Below are 20,943 nucleotides of genomic sequence, written 5' to 3'. Positions count from 1 at the left end.
TTTGTAACGTCTCCTTATCTGCTGAACTCACTTCAATGACACAAGCGTGCTTCTCCGCCACTATTTTTGTCCCTGGGATCAGATATGCAAGGCTCACTTTCCTCATCTTGATCGTATTTGTGCATCACGTCAGGCCACACGCACGATCGATCGCTGGGAAAGTGGACGACAGATGATACTTTTAATGCACGTCACTGCTTTTAGTGGCAGCGTGCCTGAGGGGGGATGCACGTCACTTGTGTTTACAAGAAAATGCTTTGTAATGTTGTGCTGTTAGTCATAAAATGGTGCGGCCGTCCGTCATTTTGAGGATTAAGTCAGGAACTAACAATCTGTGACCTTGGCTGAAATGAAAACGTACAACTTTGACATGGTGGGAAGATTTTTTTTTAACTTTTAAAAAATCTATTGGCTTTGTTTCAAGGATAGTTACAGCCAAAGTAACTCAATATGGTGGAAAAGCTTCTTTTTATGCCTTAGAAACAAAAGAGAAGATCATAATAGATCAAAAGTAATGCGCAAAAATCCACAATGAGCTTTCTTCAACTGCTGCTCATGACTACAAAAACTTGAAGTGGTTACCAACGCTGTTGCGAAAGAAGTTCATTTTCTGCGCAAACTAGTTCAAAGTCCAGTTTCCTGTTCCAAAAAGGAGCGAGCAACTGAAATAGTTCACGATTAAAAATTTTGAACTAAGTAAGTAGAAGTAAAATAAATACATACTGTATATACTGGACATACACACACGCACTCTATACATACATATACTGTACATACAGTATATTTTCAAAGATCATAAAAAAAAAACTTGCCATAAAATGGGGAGCGCTGTTAATACTTTGTGGATATACTGTTACTGTACTTCCGAGCATGTCTGTTAAGTTTACTCAAAATTAGACTGAGGGCCGGAACAGCAAATATTAGACTATGGAGTATACGTCTGAAGTGTCCACAGCTGTATACTTATCCATCCATTTTCTTAGCTGCTTATCCTCACAAGGGTCACGGGAGCGCCGGAGCCTATCCCAGCTGTCAACGGGCAAGAGGCAGGGTACACCCTGAACTGGTTGCCAGCCAATCGCAGGGCGCTGTATACTTAAACTTGCTTATTTACTTCACCTATGTCTTCTCGACTTGGCGCCTTTGGGACTTTAACTCACTGGGCACTAGAAATAAATTAGTGCCTCATAATACTTTGCAGTACCAACCATCAATAGCCAGTGAGGCATGCAGATTCTATTTTTAACACATTCTTAGGTTCCCAAATATGGTAAGCATCCCTGATAAAAGGACTACATTTGTCCTTTGACTTGTAGCACTTTCCATTGGATATCACTCCCCCATCCCGTGGACCTCTTCCAAGTGTAATTGGAAACCTTTTTGTCTTTGTCCTCCTTAAATGTCCCTTTTAACTGCGGGAGCTTCCGAGCGTGGCATTCTTGTCTCGACGAAAGCGCAGTTATGGCGAGGTAAATTTCGCTTCGTCACCTGCCTGTCCGGTCATCGTCTCCCTCCCCCAGTACATTACAACAGCCTCCCATATATGGAGCAAGTCCCAGACACAACAGCACACCACAGCACAATTTGGCACATATCTATCACGTCCACCCCCGCCCCCTACTGTGTACCATCACTAGCAAAGCCTCAAAGCAGATGTGTGTATTCTGGTCTTCATCCAAACACACACACAGATTTCACAGGTTCCATTTCAGTGCTCATGGACAACAGGCTAGTCTTGGCGCTAGGGAATGATCAAACCTTCCAAAAACATTCTGTTGACCTTCACACACGCTATTTAATGCCACCAGCCTTCAACACACTGCGCGCATTAATGTTAATCAGGATTATGGGTCACACACACACATACACACACACACACACACACACACACACAGTACACTGAAGTGGAAGCTAAAAAAAAAAAAAAAAAAAGGGTCATGCAACATTTTCGCAAATACTACACTAGCCTGAATCATTGATCGGGAGAGAGTGTTTTATTTGTAAACCTCTTTGGAACGAAGTTGAACTAATCCACAGCAAACAATTAAATGGCCTCAGTAGTTCACTCTAATGTTCATACGTAAATGTTTGTGAAATTATTTTGTTATTTTTTGAAAGGGGCAGCACGTGATCACGTCTGCCTCACAGTTGAAAGGTTCTGGGTTTAAATCTCGGCTCCACCTTTCTTTGGTTTTCTAGGGCAGCTTCCTTCCATATTTAAACAGCATGAACGTTCAGGTTCAGTGAACGCGATACAGCAAAAAGTACATAAATTGGTCATTCGCTCTCTGTGGCCAGGTAACAAATGTCTCATGGACCGGTACCGGTCCGCGACAGAAAAGTTAGCAGTCTATTTGATTTTTTATTTACCACTAGGGGATCTATTCAAGGCTGTAGTAGATTTTTGACTATCTTACCTGCAAGAAGCACCTGCGATATTCCTTCTCAGGACCAGAGCATTTGTAGTTCTGCGGTGTTCTTCCACCTAGGCCACCTGCCTCCTCCCCAATGTGTTGTCCATGTGGTTGCTGAAGCAGATACATGTTGCTGGCTTGCTGGGCCTCGGCTCCAAATCCCGGGTGAGGCGCCCACTCCCTGTGCAAGGGTCGGTGCAGAGGCGAGGAGTAGGGGAAAGGGGGACTGGGGGCCTGTGAGTTGGGGTGCGAGTGAGATGAAACAGGTGGCGGCGGAGCGGTGACAGCGCGCCAATCGAAGCGGCGATGACTGGCGAGGACTGATGATGACGAAGAAGGGGAACGTGTGAGGAGGTGAGGAGACGGTGGGACTCGGACACGCCTGTGTTCGCTTCTGGCCTGTGGCATCGCTGTAGGAGCGGGGGCGCCGGTGGTTGTGTCTTCTTCATCATCATCATCATCATCATTATCCTCATCACTGGCAGCTAGTTTGGGTGCCGACGTTGTGCCGTTAGCAGTGTGGCGAGCCTGACGACTGGGTCGGTGCAAAGGCAGGGAAAAAGGGACTTTGCCGTAACCAAACTGACCTGGACGGATGGGCGAAGACCTGCGAGACAAAGAAAAGAGTGTCCACTGTGATTGCGATGGAACGAAACAAGAAATTGTTCAAGTTCATTGGTCAAAAGAATTTGGGATGTTCAAATTTCAGAATAACCTTCAGAATAACCTGAAAATGCATCCAATTTATCCTTTTCTAATCATTTGAATGCAGATGTCCAACTGTTCTGTTTCAATACTTTCTACACAACTTGCAGTTCTCTAGCAAGGAGCTGAGCGCCAAGCTACTTTTTTGTTTTCTCAATTAAACGTACGACAAACATGACACTTAGTACATGTTTGACCGTTTATCGGTACGCTAAAAAATGAAGTTAACGCGAGACCGACTTGTCTTTGTGAATTTTATAGTGACAGATTAAGTAGTGGTTGTGGGCCTGCTGTGATGTGTTGCAGCACTTTGCAGCTGGTGAGTTGCCACGTAGACAAGTTTCATTAACAGCAAGTTAGAATAAAATCGATTCCTTCATAATTCTTACTGCCTAGCAAGTCTCAAGTTCTAAACTAGTGACTGAAGTTGTTATGAGGCGGGTGTTGACTTAAGGCACCAATTTAGAGTTACCTATTTATGTATTTTACCAGAAGCATGCCTGTTAGGAGCATTAGCGTATGGTTGGGGTTCAGATCTTGTCCACTGTGTGGAGTTTCCATGCACTCCCATGACCCTTGTGAGGATAAGCAGTTCAGAAAATGGATGGATGGATTTATTCCATCAATTTGAGTCGACTTCATTTTATGTCACTGGACTGCCCCCCGGTAATAATATAGTAAGAACACAATAATATCATAACTCAGAGTCTAAGAGGGGCATCGGTCCAATTTGCAATGGTTTAATGGCCCCGGACTTCATAACAAATGCTCCCCAATGTCAAAACTAAAGTCCAAGCACTTATTTATTACAGAGTTATTTTTGACTGCTGTTACAAACTCTTCATGGTCACCAAGTAACCCAAAGACCACACCGTTGATCTTTTTGGAGGATACTGATCCTTCTCTGGATCCTGACAGGAACTTAATAAATGGAGTCCACTCAGCCATTCCAGAGCGCTGATGCCTTATGCAAGCCCTGCACATCTAATTTCCTGTGTCACTTTGCAGACAACCGCGTGGATGCTTCGCAAAGCAAATGTCATATCTTGCATTAAGTGTACTTGATCTAAATCAGCATTAGAGTTGTGTCACAATGATCTCCTGCTTCTGGAAAACACTTTTAAAAAATTGTTTATTGAGCTCATCGGAGCACAAACATCAGCCCACAATTTGGAATACAACAACCTCCTTGGGAAAATAAGCCGCTGAGTATCACAAATTTGTTTTGAACCAACATCACGTTTAACATCTCCATGCGTTTTACTTTTTGGGAAACAGTATTCCAAAGGAAGGACAAAAGGGAGTTAGAGAAGAATACACAGGAAGTAAAAGATTTCCGAGCATGACATTCCGCGTCGTTCACTTGTAATCAAAGATAAGGTTGACCATCGCTGTAATATTTCTATAGTCCTTCTCAATATTAAAAAGTGGATTGGTGAGGTGTCTTATTTTTGCATTATGCTTTCATCATTTGGAATAAAAGTTAAAAGTTTTACTGTGACAGTATTTAACTCATTTTTACACTTGTATGAAAGTTAATAATGTTGAAATGCGACTAAAACGCTAACTTTAGAATTTGTGATTTTTTTTTAATGATAGTTGCAGTTTGAGCCAGGGACATATTTTTTCAATAGATTGTTATATTTTCATAATGGGAGAAACTGTTTTTTCTTTTACATTTTCCCTTTACCTCATCTCCAAATGAAATGAAAATTGAATGTGGGCGCTTAGACCAGCAGTGTGTCCGTGTTGGATTCCACTCACCTCCTGACAGGCAAACTTTCCCGACTGGTGCTGACCGACCTTCTGCTGCCTCCTCCTCCGGCCCTCAAAGCTCCAGGGTTGCTGGGCCTCCTGGCGGTACGTTGCTGTTGATTGTAGGCACGTGAGGGAGCGCGGTAAGGCGATCGGTACACAGACACTCGGTTCTGATGGCCCACGGGGTATTCAGCTTGATGGAAAGGTGACGACGGATTGGTCAGCCCCGCGTCGCCCTCTGGCGGGGTATTCCGATAAAGTGACACCCCCTGGTTGGCGTTGGGTAGTTGGTTATGAGGCGGGTGTTGACGTGAAGGATTGTAGGGGCGCATGGGAGAAATGATCGGACCCCCAACTCCCGCTGGAAGAGGCCCGCCCCAGTTGGGCACCGAGTAGGAGACGGGAGGTGAGATCAGCGGAGGCGGCAGACAATTCCTGCTTCTCTGTGACACGCCCACGCCACATGACTGGGAGCAATCGGACCATTCGGTCCACACGGACCACACCCCCTCCACGGGCTCCGCCTCAAACACCTGTCTGGATCTCCGCCCTGCCACCTGCCACATACGCAGAGAAAAAAGATTATTACCATTCTGGGCTTTTTAATTGAAATCAATTTATTTTCTGTATGGCTTGTCCTTGTTCAGGTTGCTGGTGAGCTGGAGATGATCAGCTGAATTTGGGTAAGAGGAAGGGTGAACCAATCGCAGGGGGCATACAGTATACAGGAGACCAAAAAAAAAAAAAAATCACTCACATTCACCCCAGAAGAAAATTTAGAGTCGTCAATGGACCTAACATACATGATTTTGGAGTCTGGGAGAACCAATTGAATGTCTTGTGCAAATATATTCCTGTATTCCTCTTTATTCAGATTCCCACCAAAGTTAAATGGCTTCTTCCATGTTGTGTTGTTTTCATTAACGATGACAAAATAATTTTGTTGAGCTGCCTGTTTATTCACAACCAAAACATAACTGGCATGATGAGGTAAACATGGTTCTTTAACGACTGAAAACATGATGATGTGTGCGGGTTTTCGTTGATGAGACTGGATGGGAAAAACTCCAAAATCTGTTTGTGATAAATTTCATAATAACCTTAATAGTTTCTCCACATAACTCCTAGGGTAAATAGGCTGCTAGGTGGCTTAAGCATGCAGGGATTTTTGGCGGGGCAGCCAGGGGTTAGGGGGGGTGAGAATGAGGGGGGCTGCGGTGAACCCCCAAAACAAAGAAACTCAGTATCACTTTGGCCATTGCTCACAAAGAAAGATTAGGAAACAAAAGTACAAGTGTCGGTGCCATTCCTGTGGTTAATAAGCTATCAAAATGTTTTTGTTTTGCTTATTTGACAGTTAAGTCTTTTTTTTTTGACATGGTATTTTATCGAAATTATGTGAGTCACGATACACAAACCTTTTTGAGGTTTTTGTTGGCAAAAATGGAGAAATAACTCAAATATGACAAACTAGTCAGAATTTTGAACAAAGCATCGATCCATCCATTTTCTGAGCCGCTTATCCTCACGAAGGTCGTAGTAGTGCTTGAGCCTATCCCAGCTATCTTTGGGCAGGAGGCGGGGTACTCCCTGAACTGGTTGCCAGCCAATCGCAGGGCACATGGAGACAGACAACAGTCGCACTCACAATCACAACTAGGGGCAATTTAGAGTGCCTAATTAATGTTGCGTGTTTTTGGGATGTGGGAGGAAACCGGAGTGCCCGGAGCAAACCCACACAGGCATGGAGAGAAGATGCAAACTCCACACAAGCAGGGCCCGGATCTGAACCCCAGTGCTCAGAAATGTGAGACTAAGGCTCTAACCAGTTGCACTACCGTGTGTTGTTTGTCCAAAACAAAACAGAAACTAAAATTAAGATGGCTGGCAAAAGCATCACTGCTTCCGTGGCTGATCAAATCGCGTGTCTTTTCAGCACAAACCTCGTGCCGGCCCAATACTTTTGCACAATCCTTGAATTCCACTGTCAACGCCTCTTGTGCAATCAGAGCAAATAGTCTGTCGTAAGCGCATATTTTAATAAAAAATGAAATCTTTGCTGTGCCAAAACATATCACGTGATGACATATCATTCCAGGAAAGATGTTTACAGTCACTGTTTACACTCCAAATTTATGAAACGTGCGGATGGAAGGAAGCAGGAAATACTTACAATATGTGATATTTTTCTGAATAACGTCACTGAATTTCTCACGCCAGCTAATCTGGTCTAAAAAGTCATCATTGACATATATACAAGACAGACTTGCGTGTTTGTGTTGCTCTGGTATGAAAATGTGTTTAATCCAAAGGTCAGTTGCTGGGTTTCCAAGCAGAACATCTGAAAATGGACCCGCAACTGTTATTTTCATTAGAGGACTAATAAGTGTTTAGTCTACGGGAATCAATCAGAGCCCAGTAAGAGAAACCTCATATCAGGGATTTGTGTCTTAGAACCCAAAGCGGAAGGTTTATAACAATAGCTCCAGGTAAACTGGTTCAAAAGGAGAAGTGTCACACGATGATTAATAACTTACTGGAAAAAAAAAAGGGCAGGCCACAGCAACCCTTGAAAAAAGTAAATACGCATGACAAAAATGTGATTACGTAATGTGAATTCCACCATATGTATTGAGAAGTTGCCCTTGAATAGATTAATAACCCACAGGGACTGGACACATAAAATAGAAAGCTACAAATGTAAATCTAAATTAGGGTTACAGTTATCCAATATTTTTTTAGATATATTTCTAATCGGACAAAAAAAAAAGATTTTAAATTATTTAACAATAAAATGTGCATATGATGTATTAGTGTGGAAACCATGGGGTCGATATCTTCGTGCTCCACACTATCAATATCCTGGACTTTGAGTGTGTGTGGCTTTAAAAGGTGACGTGTGCTGTTGGAGTCAGTGATTGAGAGTGTTAAGTTGGATGTTGTGAGCTACGAATTGTGAACCAGCTAACCATTTGTCAGTTTGCGTTTTTGGGCCTCAGCTGTGGGCGTAGAAGGTCATGTATATCTTGCCTTGACAAATTGTGGGGGCATTAAAATACATACAGGTGGGTTATCGTGAATGAGCTAATCTCGTGTTAGTGATCATAGACATGCTGTTGTGGCACGTTAATTAGTTTTGCTCTGTAGTGGAGACATTGCGATTTGTTATATTCTTTTTGAAGTTGCAAAATGACCCCCATGGTTTGGAAATATTTTGGCTTTCCCGGTGAATTGCCACCATCATGCGAAGCTATTTCTACACTGTGGTACGTCATTTGGCAAATGATCTGCAAATGCCCCATAAAGGCATGCTTGGATGTTTACTGTGGGAAAACCCCCATGAAACACCCTTAGAATGAACCACAAACGAGAAAAATTCGCTCAAAAACTGCATAGAAGTACTTCCCAGAATAGTGTAATTGATAATATCGGCAAACGGCCAGGTGTCCCAATACTTTTGACTCGGCCCCTAAGTCAATGAGTCCACTGATGATCCTCAGTCTCACGAGTTTCCTTCCTTCTGAGGCCAAAATGAAAATCCTCAAGCTTTGGTAAATCAGGGAGATTGGGGAGGATTGAGTCACCTGCCAGGCAAGCAGCTTGGGAGCAGATGAGTGTAAAGTCCAGTGTGTGTGTGTGTGTGTGTGTGCCTGTGTATAGGTGTTCGTGTACATGTATGTGCGTGTGTTTTCATGTGTGTGTGTATGTTGTGTTATGACGTGTTCGGAGCGAGCGCCAGGCTGGCCTTTGCTCTTTTTCCTGTGCGGTGTGAAAAGATAAACGTCGTTTCATAACAAGTCGCTCGCTGGCCTCCTTGGCACAACGGCAAATATGACAGAGGGACAAAAGTTTCCATTGACAAAAAGATGAATGCTCCACTTCCCTGCCCCGCTTGCTAAAAGCCTGTCGAGTGTGTCAATACGTGTGTGTGTGTCAACACGTTGCACACATGTGCATTTCCTGGACCTCGGCGGGTCATTTCTTCATTAATGGAAAAAAAAAGGCAATTGTATACGATGATTATGATTTCAGTTTGTTTGTTTTTTTTTTAAATATCTTAGCCAAACATTTGACCCAGTTTTTGTATATCCATCCATTCCATTTTCTTTGCCGCTTATCCTCATGAGGTTCACGGGGAGTGCTGTAGCCTATCCCAGCCAATCGCAGAGCACATGGAGACAGACAACAGTCGCACTCACAATCACACAGAGTGTCTAATTAATGTTGCGTGTTACAAGGAATTGGGTGGAAAACCGGAGTGCCCGGAGAAAACCCACACAAGCACGGGGAGAAAATGCAAACTCCACGCAGATAGGGCCGGGATCGAACCCGAGCTCTCAGAACTGTGAAGCCAACACTTTACCAGCTGGGCCAGCGTGGCACCACTTTTGCTATATGCGCAAGAAAAACGTATTTCTTGAATCGATGCGCGTTCGTCTGAAGCATTTTGTAAGCTGTGTAAAAAAAATAGGGCTCAGCAGATGGTAAAGTGTATTCTACAATGCAAGATGAGATTAACAACTCAAGGTAATAACCTCCTTAGTGTGCAGCAACTGGGCAAAACATCCTGTCAGAAGTCAGACCTTCAAAATAAAAGCATTCAGTTTGCTTGACACAATTCCACCACACTTTCTTTGGCCCCATCGTCACCCAGAAGCAAACATGCACAAAACAGTTTGAGTGCAACTGCTAAATAAAAAAAAAACCTTGTGGCCAAACAAAGTGTGGTGAAATTGTTATCATACCGGCATATTTTTATTGTGAAGGCCTGATTTGAAAGTTACACTTGTTGAGTGTTGCTGAGCATTGAGTAAGTCAACGCTTGCATTGTGGAATACACTTCTACATAAGGCAACAAAAAAGTAGAGTGCCAGAAACGCAATATAATTCAAGGAAGAACTTGGCTCCCCTGCCCTCCCTTCACCTCCATCTTTCATCTGCCATTAAAAATTATGTTAAATGGGCTTTCTTATTATTTGGACAGGAACATGTGATTCAAAGTCCATCTTGAAATTGTCAGTTTTTCTGTTGTTATTCGTCAGACAAATGACAATTTTGAAGGCTAGGCATTATTCTAAAACTCCCCAAAGCTGTCTTAGTAGCACACTTTTCAATTGTTCTAAAGATTTAGGCAGCAAAGCCACTTTCCCTAAAGCTGCATGGCCTTTGGTAGGAATGTCCACTGTAGCTCTTCGCTAAAAATCTCAATAACGCATTCCCAAAAAGACATAAGTCCATCTTGGTTTAAGTGACCATTTTCAGGGGTCCTTCAAAAGTGAATGTAGAGATTTTTGTCAAATTTCTCAAATTTGAACCAGATATACTTGAACAGAGGTGTCCAACTCTTTTTTTTTTTTTTTTTGTAGCGGGTCACATTGTACTTAGGGTTTCCCTCAGAGGGTTGTTATGACTGTAAAACAATAAAAATCTTAAACCGTCTCATCATAAACATGACATTTATAAACTAGTTTTGGAATCGGAAATCAAAGGGAAGGGGTTTTTATACTATTGTTGTTTGGCAACACTAAAATGCTTGCAAAATCCTAACATTATCATTTATCATATGAAAATTGGAAATTTTAGTACAGATTTTTTAAAAAGTAATGGAAGTTGATACACATGATTTGCCATCGTAGGCCACATAAAATCATGCGGCGGGCCGGATCTGGCCCCGGTCCTTGAGTTGGACACCTGAGTACTAGCCGGATTCTAATTTTTGTCACTCGTGCACTTTTTGATGACTCACCATGAAACCAAAACCTCTAAAAATTAAGCTCCACAAGGTCGAACAATGACCGAACATCTCAAGATCCTTTGCAGTACTCCTACAGAATTTCTTTGGAACTGTATATACAGATACAGACACACACAAGTCCTCCCTCTGGCTGACCTCCCACTTTCCACCCTCCCTGAACCAGTTCGCCACCGTGCGCAGCTTTTATTATCATCAAGGATGACTAAAGTACCTTTCAGGCAACAAAGTTTGCAAACAAATCCGAGCGCAAATGTTTTTAGTGCGTGCTGTGTTATCAAATGCATCTCCAGTACATCCAACTAAAGACGTTAAACATCCTGACGACACCAAAGCCACTTTATGACGGTAATGACCCAGGTGTTGAACGTCTTCACTAGTTTTCCTTAGAACTTAGTGTTTGATCAAATGTTCTCAATGGTTCGCAGTTACCACCCGAGGCCGTTCCCCTGTGTTGCTGGAATGCAAATGACAAGTTGGAGGTGAAATGGCGGGAGAGAAAGGAAAGCGAAAGGAGAAATGGGTTTGGAGGTGCACGGGGGAGGGGGGGGGGGTCAGAGCGGACAGGCCTAATGACTGTGTGTGTGTGTGTGGTGTGTGTGTGTGTGTGTGTGTGTGTGTGTGTTGCAATGAGTGACATCAAACACACAGCTGCCACATAGCTGGAGCATTAATGAGCAGTGGGCAGTGACCCTGAAGGAGGCCGCCAATGACCTCCTGCTACTTGCTACTGCTTAGAGTCCTCCAACACTGTACCGCTAGACCGGCAGCCCACCTTTTTTTTTTTTCTTCTTTCCTTTGACCCAACGATCACAAAGCCGTCACTGTGGCTCCTTGACAGATACGGGCCTCACGACAGGAAAAAACGGATTAATGACTCAAAAAGTCACGTACGGTCGGCTAAATCACGAGCTCGCTCGTGTTCGCGGGTTGGTCCGGGCGCCATCATCTCCGTAAAGAGCAAGACAACAAAGGGCCGCATTATAGACAACTACAGTGGACTTAAAAAAAAAAAAAGACAATAATCCACCAAGAATTACAGAAGATGGAAAAGCCAAGGTTGCTAACAAAAAAAGAAGAGCACCATATATAGACTTGTAATTTTGTTGTTAGTAAGACACTTTTTTTTTGTTCATCCAGAGTAATGGTGTAGAAATTAACGGTCCACTTGCATTCTGGGCCAGGACGAAGACTTACATGAATAAAAGCAGAAGTAAATTCTTATCAAATTGAACAAAATTGGACATTCTTATGATTGTTTGTAGGCACTTCCTGGTTCATGGAGGACGGTGCGTGATGGCCAGGATGTAGCAGTTTGCCTTTGGTAGCACAGACGCATGGTGACATACATTGTGGCAAGAAACTGGTCTCACAAAAGTGGAAAAGATGAATTTGAAAAATGTATATCTGTTGATGATGTTTCCGAATGGCGCTCAATGGGCTACTTTGTGCAGGGGTGTTAGGATACGTGCAAAGACGGCGCAACGGGGCAGGAGACCCCAGCAATTCCCGAGGGGCCCGAGCCGAAGGGGGGCGGCCCCCCCAGTTGGCTGACACATTGGCTCATATCAACGGCAAAACAAAGCCACTGCAATGACAACGTGTCGGGAATCCCCCATGTCGGGCCCCTAACTAGCTGTTGCTAGGTGGTGGCTAGGAGGGGGGCTCCAAGAGACAGCTGAGATTAATCGATATCAACGACACAATTGCTTACCCTCAAAGACATTGCTATGACACGTCGAGGGTTCGAGAATCTCACTAATGAGGGCCCCTGCTAGCAGGCTTGTTGTCCCCACCCACCCCTAAAAAAAAGGCAACAAAAATGAAGCCAACTTTCCACTCCGGTGTCAGAACTTTTTACATTTTTGCTTTCCATTCCATGTTTTGTTTTGTTTTTTTAAACGTGGTTGTGTGACAGGGTCCGACCAATTACGTTAGTATGCTAGCCAATTATTTCAGCCGATATTAACCCTTTTCAAATCGTCCAAAAAACGGCCGATGTTTTGATAATTTTATGATGCCAAGTATCAGAATCTGCATCAGCCTAAAACGATTTCATCATTCTGAACATGTTTGCAAATTTTGAGCTTATTTAAAGTTGAAGTTATTTAGTGGATACAATATAAGTGACAGATTTCATGTTTGTGTATCAACAATAAAAGATTGTCTATCCACTGTCTTGTTTCTTGTGCCCTCCCATTGTCCTCTTTCTTGTTTCTTTTTTTTTCCGGGTGTGTTTGTTTTGTTTTTTGTCCTCCTTGCCAGGCTCTTCTAAGGGGTCTGAAAATGTCCCTAAAAACGAGGCTACGAAATCTAAGGAATGTTCATGTAACGGCATACTAGGAATTTAGTACTGTGTTCTTTTGGATCAGTGATACACTTCACGTCACTTGTCCTGACTTTATCGATCATCCATTTTCTTTGCCGCTTATCCTCACAAGGGTCACGGGGAGGAATGTGGGAGGAAACCGGAGTGCCCGGAGCAAACCCACGCAAGCACGGGGAGAACATGCAAACTCCACACAGGTGGGGCCGGGATTGAACCCGGGACATCAGTACTGTGAGGCCAACGCTTTACCAGCTGAGCTTATAATACACCAAATATGTACAGTAATTTTTAAATAATACTTAATTACTTTTGTCATTTTATATTCACATGTGGCTCAAAAAGCCAAGTGTGGAGAGTCTCTGTCGCTGGTCGAGTGCAGTCAATGAATAGATCTAGTTTTAGTATTAGCATAAGCCAGCTAAGATTGGCCAAGGCAATCTTATTCCTCCTTGAAAATGGCACTTGGCTGTTTGTGCTTTCATAAATAATAAAGATAGATGCGCCGCCTAAAAACATTGTTCCCCAGATAAGAACAGCAGGGGGTCACGGTTTTCCGGTATATTTTTTGGTAGATGTGCAGGGGTCAACCGCCGAGTGTGCGGTTGCGACGTACGGACTGCAATTTGTCGACGGTCTCCCACTTTGATTGCGCCGGGCCACGTCGCCGGGTTAGCGGCGGGCTTTGAATGCGCTCTTTTGATTATTGTGGGATGGGGGGAAACAACTGCGAAGTGACTCGTTTGATGGCTTCACCTTTCATCTCGCCACAGAGCAAAGTCAATGAATGCAATGTGTGAGGAGCTCATGACTCACCTTCCTCTTGGCGGGCTTGGTCACGGAGGTCGCGACCTCCACAAAGGCCCACAGCGCATAGACCCTGCAGGGGAAGAAGAGCAGAACGGAAAGCTTTAAAAAGCGCCGGTGGCTGAATCGAGTCTTTATGCCGGGACAGTGACATAAATGCACTTCGGTAATGACGGCACGACGCAGGTGGCAAACGGGTGGTCTCTTAGAGGGGTGAACCAAAGTTGATTTTTCCCTTCAAGTTTCCACAGGCAAATATCCCCATCGGTGTGGGAAAAAGCCTGTGAGGCGCTAACAAACTAATGGGTTTAAACAGCAAGCATGTTTTCCCTTCGCATGCCTCTCTCTGCGACCCAACACACCCTGTGGATGTGCGCCACACACGCACACATACACTGGCAGGCACAATCAGTCAAATGGCTTTAATTCACCCGGCGCTCTAAAGCTTCTTTTATTTGAGGTTTGCCGCTGAGACAATGCGGTTTCTGTTGGAGAATGCTGTTGTATTTGGACTTTTGTCATTTATGAAGCAAAATGACCTGTAACAGAGTGCAGATCTTTTATCTATAATTACAGTTGGCTGTGGTGTCTACTCTGGAATTGTGTTTTTACGAGTGACTTTGGTGGTGTGTGTGTGTCATTTCTGGACCCGGTTGACCTCGCAGGTTGTACTTTGTTTACATCCGCTTCAGATCGGCCGTTTTATCGATCAGAATAGTTCTTTATTAAGATTTTCTGTCCTATGCCGACCATTCTGACACGCGTCAGACAGTTTGCTCACTTTTCTGTGAAATGTGGTGCCTTGCGATACGAGTTTGAAATCTTCCATGAGCACGCTCACGCAACTCAAAACACGCATATGTCAAAATATCTTTCGCACTTTCAAATTGATAGAAATGCCAGTAATCTGTTGCAGACAACCCTCCACTCCAAAACGAATAAGACAAAAAAAAAAAATAGCTGTGGATGATGATGTATTAGATTTTTTTTTAATTACATGATTAAGTACAATGTAAAGTATTCAAAAGTTTTGCATTTTTTTTCTCCATTTCAATAGATATTGTGCTCCTCTGTCTGGTGTGCACCTCGGCCACCTGGGGCAGTATAATAGGTGATGGTGACGGTCACTTCTCAGTAAGCTGCAGTAATAATAGTCATTCCTTGCAGGGAGTAAAGAAAATTTGCCCGTGAGTGATCTTGTGTCTGTTTACCTGTGCTGCTCCACCAATTTGTGTTCAAAGACCCGTTGACTAAAGAACACAGTGACGCTGATGCTACATGCTAGCTCGTCTATATTGCTTTGAATTGTCAGCGTGAAGCTAAACGGACCCTCCCGAGGCGAAACTACAGGTATGTGACTGTGTTTACGTTTTCATTTACAGTAAACGTCGTGTGGGAGTGGGCAGTACACAGCTTGAAGCCTCTTTTGGGATGAAATGTGAAGTATCTGCCAAACTGCTGCTTGTTGCGAAGTCACTTGAGTTGAACCACGCAGTGCTCGTGTCTCAAGTTTGCTCTTGCACGTTAAAGGAAAAAACATAAAACTGTCTGAAGTTCAGCTCATATCTTGAAAAGCATGGATAACAGTCATTTATCATTTGTTATTGAATGGTGCCCGTTTATGGTTTAAATGTGTGTAGAATGTCCTTTATTTTAGAGCTATAGTCACTTCTGAAGCATTTTAATGTGCAACAAATTATTCACCAAAGCACACAGTTGTAATTTTCCTACTTTTAATCAAGACTTTCTTTAAATTGTGGATTTCTGTAACATAATGTGGTCTTAAGGTATAAAACTGCGCTTAAAAGTCCTTCGTTTGTCAAGTTTCTGACATTTAAGAAACATGCTGTATTGTGTAACAGTGTGTCTCTATATATAAGGAAAGTTTTATTTTATTTACTTTCTAATTCATGTACTTTTTGTAGGTTTATGGTTGAAATTAGTTCAATATGCTGTATTGAGTGTTTCAGTCCCTTTACAAGTTACTTTCCTGACTTATTCCAAAGTGACTTATGTTGTTTCCATCTTGAAAGGATGTTGCGAACAGTTTGAAATGAGCTTAAAAAGGCTGCTGCGCATTTCAGAAGATTGTTGACCAGTCCAAATCAATAGATGCAAACCTTTCATTTTGCGTACTTATTTTTGTATACATTTACCTTTGATGTCCTTCAATGTTTTAAATTGATGCTGAACTGTGCTTTAAAAAGTTTGGCTGTCCTACTCTGATTTTTCTTGACACTTTTTGAGCAAGATCTTGCAGCACAAGCCATTGTTTGCCGAGAGCTGCCACGGCATCAGAGGGCTCTTATTATTCAAAGTGTACAATAGAATTTCCACGGCATTATACCATGGAACACAGTGAAGACAGACATCATGCAAAGGTGGGGGTGAGGGCTGTGTGGGGGCGGGGGTACGGGCCCAACATAATGAAACATGAAGCCTTTTCATCAAATTTGAAAAAACAAGAAGAAAGTGATCAGGGAAGCTGCCAAGAGGCTGACAGCAACATTGAAGGAGCTGCAGGAATTCATGGCAAGCAAGCTCTGTTTTAAAAGCAAGTGACAACAAACTGCCATCTTCATGTTTGGGCTATTGGTAGGATGGCAAGACCGAACTTTATGTGACAAAAGAAAAACATCCATACCATCTACATTTGGCAAAAACCACACCTGAAATGTCTCGTGTGCGTTAATGTTGTATTGTCTGATGGAAGCAAGGTTGAATTTTTGCAAACCCAAACGCAACACTGCTCATCACCCAAAGAACATAAAATCTGCCATGAAAGTATGCTGGTGGCAGCATCGCGCTTTGGGCCTGGTTTTCTTCATCTGGAACAGGGGCCTTCGACAAGGGGAAGGGAATTATGAAACGCTCCAAATACCAGTTGGTGTTAAACACTAAATATTCAGCTTTCTGCTAGAATCCAAAAAATTGTCAGGAAAGGCCCACGAGCGCACCTGAACCCCCCACAGGTCAACCATCGGTATCTTAACGATGGCGGGTGCGGGCTAACAACATCAGATTTAATGTTATTGCTTAATTCTGAACACAGCCACATCCCCAGTTAGAAGGTGTGCACTCTTGTGCAAGCACATGATCAATTTTGTGTTTACTTTCCCTCTAGAAAAGATTTCTTTGTTTGTCTAGTGGCACAGGTTATCAGCCACATTCATGGTGGAAAAGCTTTTACATTGATTTGCCTCGTTTTGGGGTGTGTACACTTTTCTCTGTAAACACACACATTTTACAGTGCTGACTTTGATTTGTGGAGACTATTGGGGAACAAAAACAGTAGTGTATTGTTGCAAAATGTCAGAAAATATCATTTCAGAAGCATGGGTGCTGATCAAAGAGTCTTTTACCTACCAGAAAACTTTTTATTTACTATTTGATTTGGGCTTTCTTACAGTCATTGCTGAAGCATGAAATGGTGCAAATGTTTTGTTTTCCTGCTTAACTTGCTGTGTTTACGCTAATGTTAGGATGACGTTACATGAATGTGGTTTTATGGATCCAAAGTGTCAAAATGTCCCTGGGTTGGAAGTCCCTTCCATTTCCCAAGCTGGCTGGCCTGACCCGAGTTTATTTTGCCTGCTCGACTTGCTTTATTTACATTGTGTTGGGATTTGTTGTTGCGACAACGTGGTTTTGTGGCTTGACAAACGGTGTGCTTTATATTTGGGCTTTGTGTCATTTCCAAAGCACGCTGACCTGACCCGAGCGCGACTCAGCTGTGATTTCATCTCATTTTGGCCATTGAACAACTTTTCACAATTCCCTTACGCAGCTGCCAGCCACCGCTAAGCTGAGCAGACAAGTGTGCCGCAAACAAGTGTTTTAAAACAGCATCCCACAGTTGTGACGTGCTCTTAAACGCCTCGCAACTTTTCAAGACGGACCCGTCTGGGTTCTTTCTGCGCGCTCCAAGAAGAACCGCAAGCATCACCGCGGCGTGCAGCCCGCAAGCCGCACTTGAGTCCGGGTAATTGCTTCCCTCTTCCCAGTGCGGCGAAACCACCGCGTTCTGCCTCAGTCTGGAAGTGCACAAGAGTTACCCCCCGAAAAGACCCACAAAGCCCCCCCCACCCCGACCCCCAGCGCACAACAGAGCCGCCGAGGCCGAAGTAAAGACCCCCCCTGCGCAGCTCCACGCTACTGTCACACACGCTTCCAGCTTGCAAAAAAAAAAAAAAAAAAAAAAAGAGCGAATGTTGGAATTCGTCGGAGGTAAATCAGACGCGGCGACAATTTTAACTGCGATCCGTGCGAGATCAAAACTTTTTTTTTTTTTTTTTTTTTTTTTTAGGTTTATGCATAAAAGCCACCCAAAACATTCTGGAACGATCCCGCGTGGTCCGCGTCTGCCTACCTGAAGAGAGAACCGAGCCGCATGCTCCACCGACTCCGGTACCGATGAGCAGTCCAGTTTGGGGATCGATCGCCGGGCTGAGGGGAAAGCAAACAATCAATGAAGTGTCCAACTTGTTCTTCTTTTTCTTTTCTCCTCTCTCTCTCTCTCTCTCTCTCTCTCTCGCTTTTCTGGGCGCGTGTCCCCTTCCTCCTGTCACCGCCTGCCCTCCAGTGCAAAGTGGGAAGTCTTCCGTTTTTTCCCCCCCTTCACGAACACGCACACACTCGACTACTCAACTTATGTTTTTTTCTCCCCCCTTGCAACCGTATTAGGAATTTCCCCCGTTGTTTATTTTTTGTTCTTAAACTATTAAACCACGAATTACACATCCATGGTCAAAAGTTTACACTCCTTAAGGTGCAACAGTCCTTTTTTTTCCCAAGGGTGAACTGCTTTTTGCTCTTCAGTGACTTTTTAAAATGAGCATTTATGTCGGATTTGGCTTTCTTGATTGCACAATTGTTGTTTATTTGTCCAGTTTTCCCTCAACCTTTATCCAGCCATGGCACATATTATACATGGGAAAACTGTCATAGCACATCAACAACCAAAAGTGTCCCAAAACCTTGATACGGCATACTGAAATAATGATGATCTTGTTTCATTTTATGACTAAACTTAATTGCCATGACTTTACAGTATTCTGTTCGATGAGTGGTAACACACACACATAAGAGCATTTAATTGTTCTGCCTGTCACTCTACGTTGCTAGCATAGATAGACGGACAAGGACAAAGCATTTGTAGCAAGGAAATAATCATTTTCAGAGCAATTAAGTGAAATTGGATACAGTGGCTGGGAATAAGTGGTTTGCACTAATTGATTTCCTGGCATGGACCGGCTTTGAGAGTGGGCAAGTTATGCATTTTCCATCATTTAAAATAGTTCCCAGATGTCTGGAACTATAACCTGTCTGAGAAATGCTCGAGTCAAAATACACAAAGGATCAAGGATGTACTGTAGTGCACACGACAACCTCAATTTTTTGTTGTTGTTGTTGGGGACGCTCGTTGAATTCAGCCTATCGAGCTAGGTGCTCCTCCATTTCCATCAATTTTCTTCGCCGCTTATCCTCACAAGGGTCGCGGGGAGTGCTGGAGTCTATCCCAGCTGTCAACGGGCAGGAGGCAGGGTACACCCTGAACTGGTTGTCAGCCAATCGCAGGGCACGTGGAGACCAACAACCGCACTCACAATCACACCTAGGGGCCATTTAGAATGTCCAATTAATGTTGCATGTTTTTGGAATGTAGGAGGAAACCGCAGTGCCCAGAGGAAAACCATGCAGTCACGGGGAGAACATGCAAACTCCACACAGGCGGGCCCGGATTGAACACGGGACCTAAGAACTGTGAGGCCAACCTTTTACCAGCTGATCCACCGTGTCGCTTGTTCCTGTCACGTGCAAATGAGCCACTGCTTACCTGATAAAGTTGGTTACACGATAACTGGGGCGGAGCTTACAGGGTAGCATCTTGTCGAGTCTAAAAAAAACTGTGACGGGCATGCAAGCCCAAAGTAAAGACCCCATTTTGTAGACAGCACTTCATAAACAAGTCACTTTTCAACGACTGTGCTGATCAGTTTGCGTGGTGCATGCAGCAGACTCCTCAGCAAACACAAACAGCCCACAAACAATCGTACACGATGAAAAAAAAAAAGTGTTGCTTATCTGAAGCTGATATTAATATGTGCATCCAAGAACTCTCACTGCAGTTCTGCTCACTTTTTGGCTTTGAAGTAGTGTTGCAGACAGTGAAGGCCGACTGTGTCTCGAAAGTGGTAGCGCTTCACTCAGCCTGGTGGTCAAGTCATCGGTCTGGAGACTTGATGTGGTGGTGATAATTATTGAATTAGCCCAATTGTTGCATCACAGTATACTAGCCAATGGACAACCAGGCGCTCCAGGGATGGAAAAATTTCAATTGTGTTACTTAGAAGAGCTTTTTAAGCATCGTCCAAAAATGTTCAATAGGTTTGAGGTCAGGGTTACAGGAAAGGTCATTCCACAAGTTGTTTCCAAAAGCAGCAAGAGCAATACCCTGTGGAACACCCAAGTGTCTCCAACCTCCGAGTCATCTTGAAGTGAACTGGAAGATTTTGGAGTTCTTCCTTTGCCCAACCAACCCCGGAGCAGGATGCGACCAACAGCTTGGAGCTTCCTGGGCAGAGCCGAAGGATTCGGATTTTGAACCAAATACCTTTCCACAGATCTTGACGGTTTTCTGCCAGATCGCGGTGTGCCAACACATCCTAATCAACCGAAAGTGGATGAACTGATGTTGGAAATTAGTTGGCCCCAAAAGTCTTTGTCCGTTTTGGTAAACAATTCCACTTCCTAAATCTTGACTGAGTTACTTAGAACTTCCCCATTTTTCTGGGCGCCGGTGGATCCAAGTGCTGTCAAACAAATCATTTTTTATGCTGGCAAAGAGAAAACACCAGCTGCAGTAAATCATCATCGCCGATGAGAATTTAATACAACTTGGCCCTGTCCAGTTAAATGCAAAAGAAAAGAAAAAAAAGTGCTGAAATCAGAAACTTCAGTACCATGAAAAGACAGGTACTGTACAAGTGTGGATGTACATTGGTGCCTTGAGATAGGAGTTTCATTTGGTCCATGACTGTACCTGGAACTCAAAACACTTCATTCCTCTTTAAAATGAATGGAAATGCCATTAATTCATTCAGCCCCCCCCCCCCCCCACTCCGATTATACAGTGGCGGAGGGAGGGTGGTGGGGTTAGCTATAAAGTTGTGGTCTCACAG

General features: G+C 43.6%; 1 protein-coding gene across 1 annotated transcript in view; it reads right to left on the bottom strand.

Moving 5' to 3' along the window:
• The window catches only part of adamtsl4 (ADAMTS-like 4), a 59,741-nt gene extending 41,409 nt beyond the window's left edge, over positions 1 to 18,332 (bottom strand). Inside the window, exons 1-4 of the mRNA XM_061820185.1 lie at positions 18,132 to 18,332; positions 13,772 to 13,835; positions 4,884 to 5,434; positions 2,418 to 3,021 (exon numbers count right to left, since the gene is read on the bottom strand). Coding sequence (XP_061676169.1) covers positions 2,418 to 3,021; positions 4,884 to 5,434; positions 13,772 to 13,835; positions 18,132 to 18,154 — 1,242 coding nt within the window. The 5' untranslated portion in view covers positions 18,155 to 18,332. The remainder of the gene's footprint in view (positions 1 to 2,417; positions 3,022 to 4,883; positions 5,435 to 13,771; positions 13,836 to 18,131) is intronic.
• Positions 18,333 to 20,943: the final 2,611 nt, after the last annotated feature.

This window comes from Syngnathoides biaculeatus, chromosome 5 (assembly GCF_019802595.1).
Source record: "Syngnathoides biaculeatus isolate LvHL_M chromosome 5, ASM1980259v1, whole genome shotgun sequence".
In the NCBI taxonomy this organism is placed as follows: Eukaryota; Metazoa; Chordata; class Actinopteri; order Syngnathiformes; family Syngnathidae; genus Syngnathoides; species Syngnathoides biaculeatus.
The sequence above is the reverse complement of the archived record's forward strand: the minus strand, read 5'-3'. Positions and strand labels throughout refer to the sequence as shown.